The following is an 8,975-nucleotide window of genomic DNA, read 5'->3' on the forward strand; positions in this document are numbered from 1 at the left end:
ATCATACGGAACAACAAGGTCATATAAACATTGTCACATTATAAAGGAAAAAAAATCTCTCTCGGTAAAACTTTTCCAATAACAGGGACGAGAATGTAGTAAACAACCGTGAGACAAATACAAATCTACATTAAATACTAGGTTTCAAATATAGTTCCTTTTATTGTATGTAGCCTGCTAAATATAAAATGTCATGTTACTTCTCTACTTATCATTCTTTTCACATTGATAAAAAAAAAAAAACTTTTTACAAGCATTAATTTCACCAAATCCCTTGGTGGGACACCGTGAGAGTTGAGTGATGACACATATTGTAATTATCAGCGTGGAGTCACCGCCAAGAGAACCAGTTTGAAAGCGTTTCATGCCATGTCATGACAACCTGTTACGAAATTCCCCTTTGATAGTTTGCCTCTATTCCGAGCCCAAAATGCAAATGAGGACGTTTCCCTCCCGCCCTCAGCAATGGTTTATTTCAAGTATTTCAACATAGAGACGTCAGCCAAATTCCATATCAGTATCAAAAGAAATGTCACTGCATCTATAGTAAATCTGAGGTGTGTACCAACTGTGACAACTAAACAGTTTTTTTTAAAACACTGATGGAACTTGTTCATCAGCAGATCAAAACACCTGCGATGAGAGGATGGAACAAAATGAGAATCACTATGAAAATATAAACTACTGAGGAAGTCATAAAACACAAGTTAGAATTTATCGAGAACAAAACATACAGCTTATAAATATACATACACATATACTGTATATATATATATATATATATATATATATATATATATATATATATATATATACACACACACAGTATACTGTACTGATACTAGGTATCCTATTTCAAGGTATTGGTGGACGCCCTCTTGTGGCCATTTAGCAAACATCCATCCACAGTCACAACAATACTTAGTCAATTCAAGAACTAGCAATTAGAAAAATAGAAAATTGACATTAAAATTACTGTAATTTTAAGGAAAAAATATATGGCATATATAGGTCTTTCTTTAAAATTACCTGCCTTTTTGGGGGCGGGATGTACCAAGTACTAGTAATATAGTATTGGTACTAGGCCTGAAAGAAAATGTAACAATGTAATAGCATTTACTTCTTTGTACTGTATTACAGTATTCATTTGTGTGAATATTGCTGAGAAAATTTTCTCTGAATGGATGAGGTAGTATCTTTTCATAATCTAATTAATTGAGATTGATTGTGTCTGATGAAAGGCTTTGCAGTCATTCTTCCCACTCGAAAAAGAACACACCTAGGAAATGACAGCATCTAATTGCGTCTAAATGATTTGGGTGGAGGTGTGTGACTAACTCAAGACGCTCATTTCAAGTGCATTCAACCATAGCAAAAACAAAGAGCACATGACGGCACATGTGATTTCTGAAAATAAAACGGCAACCCAAACAAACCACTTTCAATCCCATCTTTTAATAAATCATCCAAAGTACACATATCTACAGGTGTGTAGACCAATCAGATTTATGAAACTACAGTACAATCGTTGCAGATCTTATTTACAAATTGTGAATTATGTCAAGGACTTCCTCACACAAGGAAATGTAAATTTAGTTTGGGAAAGAAAATATTTTATAACGTCCCAAATTGAATCTTAAAACTTTTGTTAATCAGGCTAACTTGAGATTTAAAATGTATTTATTTTTTTATTTTTTTTAAATCAGGCAAACTTGAGATTGAAATCCACAGGTAGAGAAGCATCATTTTAACCAAAGACTAACTATTTTCTATATAATCTGAATTTTGGAGTGACAGCAAGACAATAAAATAGCAAATATACTCTGCATGTTTCTCAAATAAAGCTCTTTTGAGGTTTGTATGCACCCGGAATGCATAGTTCAGATGGCTGTGCTAAGACATAACGAAGTTAAATGTCAACATTGCTGGAAACATTTAAAATTCACAAGAAGGGAAAAGCGGACAAGCGTCTCTACACATAGACCATCTTCATTTTCATAAAACGCATTTCAGTGCTCGGGTGTTTTTTTGTGCATGAGTAGGTTCACTTTCAGCTAAGACTTGCAACAAATACAGTCAAACAGATGTGAAGAAACGATAGATCCGAGAATGATATTTTTGCCTTTTGTACATAAAGAACACAGGAGAAAATAAAAGTGCATGGTCGATAAGAACATAAAAGGGCACTTTGTCATTTTGGTGCTATGTCCTGTTTTTTTTTTTTCTTCCTCGCCCATAAATACTGCTACAGCACAGCCCCCGATCCAAGGCCCTCAAAACAGTCGTGTATGTGATCCCCCATTGGAAACCGGCAACTGGAATAGAGGAAATGCATAAAAAAAAAAAGGATTTAAATTGTCGCTGCGATCTCCCTCCTTTGTGCTGCTATGACACTGTTTCCTCTTGGGGATTTGTGCTGCTATGACACTGTTTCCTCTTGGGGAGTCGGAGGAAGTGCGTACAACGAAGCGGCAGCCATCTTTGTGCCATGAATATAAACACTGTCAATGAGTCAAGCCCTCGAATGACATCGCATTGCACGTTCAAGAGTCCACAAAACAGAAAATGTCTCAGCTTTGAGGCAAAAAGGTGGACAGGACGTAAAATAAGCCCCGGTGTTTATACGAGGAGTAATATGTTTTCATAGAGTGTGTGTGTGTGGGGGGGGGAGTAATGTTTGACTTGTAAATTTAATTTCAAGGTCAAAATCAACTTAAAAATCCAATTTTGAATGAGACGCCCGATTTACACGGTGCCTTACACGGGGAATGTAGAATACCCAGTCGGCTTCCAAAATAGGAAAACTCATTGAAAGTATAAGAAAAAAAAAAAAAAAGAATTAAGGAAAAGTATATTTCTTTAAAGTCAGTAAAATATATGTAGGTAGCACAAAACATATTGGCTTCAGAACATATGTAACAGGCCACCGTAGTTCAATTCACAACAGGAGTGACGGGAAGACTGCTTGGTGTAAAGCCACCCCGGGTGGAGAAGACAGCCGAGCGAAAAAGGAAGACGGGTTAAGACGTTTTTGAAAGGAAAGATCCTGTCCAGTTCTGTCCAGTGGAGGGGGGACAAAAGTTAAGGCGATCGATGGTGGATGCCGGCGGCGGCGGCGGCGGCTCACAGGAGCGAGCAGCGGAAGAAGCTGCTCTTCTTGGGCTGCTCCGTGATCTTCACTCCTTGACTGCTGCCTTGGGGGTTGTTGCCCTCCTGAAAGGCGTCACGGAGAAGAAGACATGTTGAGCAACATATCCCTACAACGCCATGTATTACTATGATGATGATGATGATGATGTGTGTTGTGCTCACCAGCTTCTTGTCCATCTTCGCTTTGATATCTCGGGCGAGGGATAAAAAGGCCTGCGCGTCATGGTTGAAACGTTATTCAAAGCACCAAAGTGGGGGTTAACGTTAGCATTTAGCAACAATCAAGCATGAACGTACGTTCTCCACGTTGATGTTGGCCTTGGCGCTGGTCTCCATGAACTTGATGCCGTACTCCAGGGCCAGCTAAAGACAAATGCGGCGGAACAAAAACAGTTTTGTCGAGTCTTGAGGGATGATGATGAAACTATTGGGCCAAGCGATAAAAGTATTACTTTGGCACCATCTTGGGGCATTAAGGTGCCGGCGGGATACTTATGAGGAAGTGAGTTGAGTTTTATTTAGACAAAAGTAGTGCTTTGTCAACACCTTATAGAATATATAAGCAATTATAAACCATAAATACCGTTTCTAAAAATAATTACTAATATCATCAATTGTCAATAATTATCAACTCTTTTACTGCCAAACATTATCCAAAAAATAACCCCTACAGTGCCAGCCGATTTCGAGCATTTTCACTCATCTTTCAAGGAAAACAGAATTTTGTGTGCTGTGACTATGTAAACATGGTGGATACCATATGTAAGATTGGATTCCATTTTTTTTCTATTAGGAAAAAAGTATGTTTCTACCTTATTTAGTAATCACCATTTGAAAAATAGGTAATTTGAGTGACATCTTCAAGCAAAAATTTAAAAAATAAAGAGAAAACAAGCTTTTTGTGAAAATATACATTTTTTTTGCACAACAGCGACTGACATTTTTTGGGTTTAGTGACGCTCTGTGGATTTGATTTAATGTGACAAACGCTTTGATCATTCACGTCATCCGTGAAAAAGTTCTAGTTCCTAAGATCCGTCATGTTTTCATGTAATTTAATACCCGGGAACCCATTGAAAAGAGATACAATGCTGCCATCTGCTGGCCATAGTTGGTGGGTGTTTTTGGACTTCACAAACCAATGACGTTGCACTGCCCATTGTGGAAAAAAAAAAAACATAGTTACCGTCAATTTACATTTTTGGCGGCATTCATTGGGATTTTAGTATACGTCATTAAACGTTTTTGGTGATAAAAATGATTTTTTTAAGTAATCGTTGAACTGGGTTTTTTGGTAGCTGTAAAGCTAAAATCAGCTATACCCTACAGGTTTCACTTATTCAACTGAACTTGTTAAATAAATGAAGGTCACAATGGCAAATGTAGCACAAACCTTCTCTCCCTTTTCTTTTGACACCTGTCGCTTGTCATTGACGTCACATTTGTTGCCAAGGACCATCCGCTCCACGTCTGCAGAGGCGTGCTGGTGACAAGAGAGCCACATTGTGAATATTGTAAAAAGACAATACAACGGTCTTCGGTTTACGGCGGAGTTCGGATCCGGCGTCGGTGACGTAAATCAAGAAATGTGCGGCATGATGGTATATTCTGTGCTGGTGACCTCGAGTTTAACAGAAAAATGGAAAATAGGTTTGGATCATTTACCTCCTCTATGTTTCGTATCCAATTCTTGATGTTGTCGAAGGACTTCTCGTTGGTGATGTCGTATACTAGCATGATGCCCTGCAGCGTTCATACAAGACCAAACGGAAGTGAGCAACAAACACATTCAGTACAAATACAGTATGTGCTGAAAAAAAAGACTTGGAAATTCATTCAGAGTTGTTTTCTAGCACACACAAAAAAATTGTCAATGTAGTAAGTGTTGTGAAAGCAAAAACATTACATTCTGTTTCAAATGCAGATTAAGAAACCAATAGAGTAACTCAAAGGATGTACTGTAAAAAGATCTTAACATCCTAAATGGACAAAATCTCAAAAGTATCAACTCCTTGTGTCATGGTATTAGCATAGCAACAAAAGTGGTACACGGAACGTGCGCAAAAGACTCACCGCCTCTGCAAACATCTTGCACGCCAGTTAACCTCGAGTGCACTAACTTTGTACAGGATGGAACTTCTCGAAAATGTCGCGTTTGGATTTTCAACAATTTATCAAAAGTGGAAGCAGAGATGGAATGTATTCTACTTCACTTCATGCTCTTGTCGTCTAACATGTATGTTCCCATGAATTTCTTGGTTTATTTGTCAACTGTGGGTGAATTTATTTTTGCAAACATTCCCTTCTATTTTTTTTTTAATTAGACTGTAGCGCTGCACTGAAAACATCGTGATGTCCTCTGCGACTTTTCTCAAATTATTGTCAACTTAAAAAACGAAGTTACGCAACCCAGTGTAGTATGAAGTGCATCCTACCATGGCTCCTCTGTAGTAGGCTGTTGTGATGGTCCTGAATCTCTCCTGGCCTGCTGTATCCCTGCATGGGAACAACACGTACATCTTTTTAGCTTCAGAAAGCAGCCCAGGATCAGGCATGATCTTTTCAAGTAACAGCAAAGGAGCTTGCATTCGAGACCAAATACATTCTTTACGTTTTTGTGAACACAATACATGGAATGTTAAGATCATGTTAACCGAGTAATCAAATATGTAAACTGTAGTAGAGATTTTTTCCTAATCTGATACCACTACGAGTACACAACTCGTGAGTAGCCACCGATACCAGTACCAAGTACAATAGCTTTTTGATACATAAAATTTCCCCCAAAATACAATGACCAATAACCTTAAAGAAAGACTTACTTATATATAGACAGTACATAATAAAACAGTTTCCCTTAAAATTGCATAATGGCAATTTTCTACTCTTCAAATTTCTAGTCCGTGATCGACGCCCATCTCAAATCAACAGGATTTTTAAAATGATCTGTTAGTGACGGCCCTAAATGCAAATCTATCAAAGAAAAGTCATTTAAAACGTTTAAGGGCATCATGCCTATATAATGTTTGCCAACAACTTCACCTATTATTTTCCTTATGCCCTGCATACATTTATTGTCTAAATATAAAGAGAATTAATCAATTCCTGCCCTTTTTATACTTGAAAATTCTTCTCTGTTAAAATTTCAACAAATACAAAAGCACAAAGAAAATGTCAAACGGCCTGCGTGTAATTCATATCGTTTGTTGTTGCACGTATTAAGGGAACAAAGTATGTTCTTCCACAGGGAGCTGAACGGCATAAATCATAAACGAATTTTGACAAATGCCATTTGCAAGGATGTTCATCGACGCCTTTCTGCGACTCTTCCAGTCTCTCTGCATCTGTTGCAACCCGCTGATGATACACTAAACTGAGTGACTTCCCCTCGTAGAACATCCTGTTTAAACCTTTGCAATGAGAAGTTATTCAAAATGATTTTAAATAAACGGATCAAGTAGGAAGTGGCCATTGGAAAGGCATTTCCCTGTGTCATAAGTTTCTCTTTAAGAATTGGCCTACTTTTCTACATTACTTGGATTTATTGAGATGACACCAGTACTTAAATTCTCTATGGATATGTGGGTACACTACACAAGTAATGACATCGCTATAAGTCAAAGAAGCGTATGATTGACGCATGACAAAGCGTGAACGACTAAAATGAAATCACTCCGGATGCTGAATGGCTGAGCTTGCAGTCTCAGCTTGTGATAGACAGTGTGTGACATATCTTACCATATCTGTAGCTTGATCTTCTTCCCGTCTAATTCTATTGTTCTGATCTTGAAGTCAATACCTAAAAAAAAAAAAAAAAGTACAGTTCCCTCACAAATAGGTCGGATCACGGCATATAAGTGTGGATTTTATTAACGGTTTACGTAAAACGTCCGCTCTGTATAGTTTAGCACTCAGCTGGTGATGTGGAAAATGATACAGCTAACTCAGATAGCCGTTAGCTTTAACCCAGTCCTCGGGAAATTGTTTCGTGGTGAACATTTAATGTCACGTTTGTGGGACAGAACAATGCGTGACTTTACGTTCTAGCGGCTTTCGAAGTTCGAGTTCACACAGTGAGGGGAGAAAAAGTCCCTTCACCGAGCCGCTTCCTGGCTTCAAAAAAAAGTTAGCAGCAAATTAGCAATGACGGGATGGGCAGCTCCTCGGACCACTTTGTCGGCCACACTCGCAGTTCGACACGGACTCACCTATGGTGGAGATGAACGTCGAGTTGAAGGCGTCCTCTGAAAACCTAAACAGCACGCACGTCTTCCCCACCCCGGAGTCGCCGATTAAAAGTAGTTTGAACAAGTAGTCGTAAGTCTTCGCCATGTTATTAGCTAGAGCTTTACCGCTGCGGATGTCCCGCCCGTTGTGATGTCACCAGCGGTAAGCAGGCTCCCTATTGGTCCGACCAACTGTCTATTATCGGTGCCCTCGTGGCTCCGGAAATCCGGGTTGGGTGTGTTGGTTTTACGGCAGCGTTTGCCCCAAAAAGCAGCCATGGAAAGTAAAGTAACGATGTACAAATACTTCGTTAGTAGGCATCTGTGTGTTACCTGAGTATTATTATTATTGTTATTAATAACAATAATAATAATAAAAATAAGCTTTTTACTGCGAGTGGTGGGGAATTAAGTACCCAAATACAAGTACATCATTACTAGGGGTGTTAGAAAAAAATCGATTCGGCAACATATCGCAATATTACAACACGCAATTCTCGAATCGATTCGATATGCGGCCGAATCGATTTTTAAACATATTTTTTAATGAGAATATTCAATAAAACGTCTTACTTAGGGTTAGGATTCACACATTAAGCATGGAAGAATGTTATATTAATGGAACATTAAGCCTTAATATTTTATTTTAGTGCTGTTCAAACATGAAACAGACTGCAACCTGTTTGTTAAATGCAGTGCCTCAGTTATAAACCTGAATTTTCAGATAAATACATTTTCATACAAATCTTACAGTGTACACGTACAAGTTTACTGATAAGTATTTTCCAAATTTGAGTAAAAAAAAATTCCGCAATAATCAATTTATAGATTCATATCGGGATTAATCGGTATTGAATCGAATCGTGACCTATGAATCGTGATATGACTCGAATCGCCAGGTACTAGGCAATTCACACCCCTAATCATTACTGTACTTTGTGGGAGTATTTTTCTGACAAATTTTTACGTTTAAACGACATACCTGGTCAAAATGGACTTTTCGAATTTTGTTTCCCAGTAGTTTGAAGTAAAAAGCACCACCACCCGCCCAAGGAGTTCCATCTTAATCCTAATTCCAATTAAACATAACTTCATGTGCACCACTACTGTGCATGCCAAAGGAATTCAAAAGTTACCAATTTTGAGAGGGGGGGGGGGGGGGGTCTAAATGTTAATAAAAAATAAATAATTGGGAGACAAAAGTTGTCATGTGTAAAATCCTATTTTTCTTTGATTAAGTCATAATATTATATTATTACAGTAAAGTCATATTTTAAAATTTGAATTAAAAAAAAATACAACTTCTTTCATGTAACATTATTATTGGAGACTTGACTAATTATTTTATTTATTAACATATATTTATATAATAATAATAATAATAATATATAACATTAATAAAACTTAATGTAAAATATATAGAGACAGAACTATGTATGTAATGTAATATTTAGCAACACATTTAAACTTTCTTTCCATTTTTATTTTACCGTAAATATCTTATTTACTAATGACCAGGCCCATCTTTATCCGATTTGATGACTGTTAAATCACTGTTATATTATACTTGACATTTTATGTCTCATGTAATAAACGAGG

General features: G+C 37.5%; 1 protein-coding gene across 1 annotated transcript; it reads right to left on the reverse strand.

The window, feature by feature from the left end:
• Window positions 1-2,416: 2,416 nt before the first annotated feature.
• Window positions 2,417-7,556, reverse strand: LOC144062892 (ras-related protein Rab-8A). Its single transcript, XM_077584688.1, has 8 exons — window positions 7,359-7,556; window positions 6,889-6,949; window positions 5,586-5,646; window positions 4,816-4,893; window positions 4,544-4,633; window positions 3,448-3,513; window positions 3,313-3,363; window positions 2,417-3,213 (listed from the first exon to the last, which is right to left on the reverse strand). The coding sequence occupies exons 1-8, from the start codon at window positions 7,480-7,482 to the stop codon at window positions 3,124-3,126; spliced, it is 621 nt and encodes a 206-aa protein (XP_077440814.1). The 5' UTR covers window positions 7,483-7,556; the 3' UTR covers window positions 2,417-3,123.
• Window positions 7,557-8,975: the final 1,419 nt, after the last annotated feature.

Source organism: Vanacampus margaritifer, chromosome 13 (genome assembly GCF_051991255.1).
Source record: "Vanacampus margaritifer isolate UIUO_Vmar chromosome 13, RoL_Vmar_1.0, whole genome shotgun sequence".
Lineage (NCBI taxonomy): Eukaryota > Metazoa > Chordata > Actinopteri > Syngnathiformes > Syngnathidae > Vanacampus > Vanacampus margaritifer.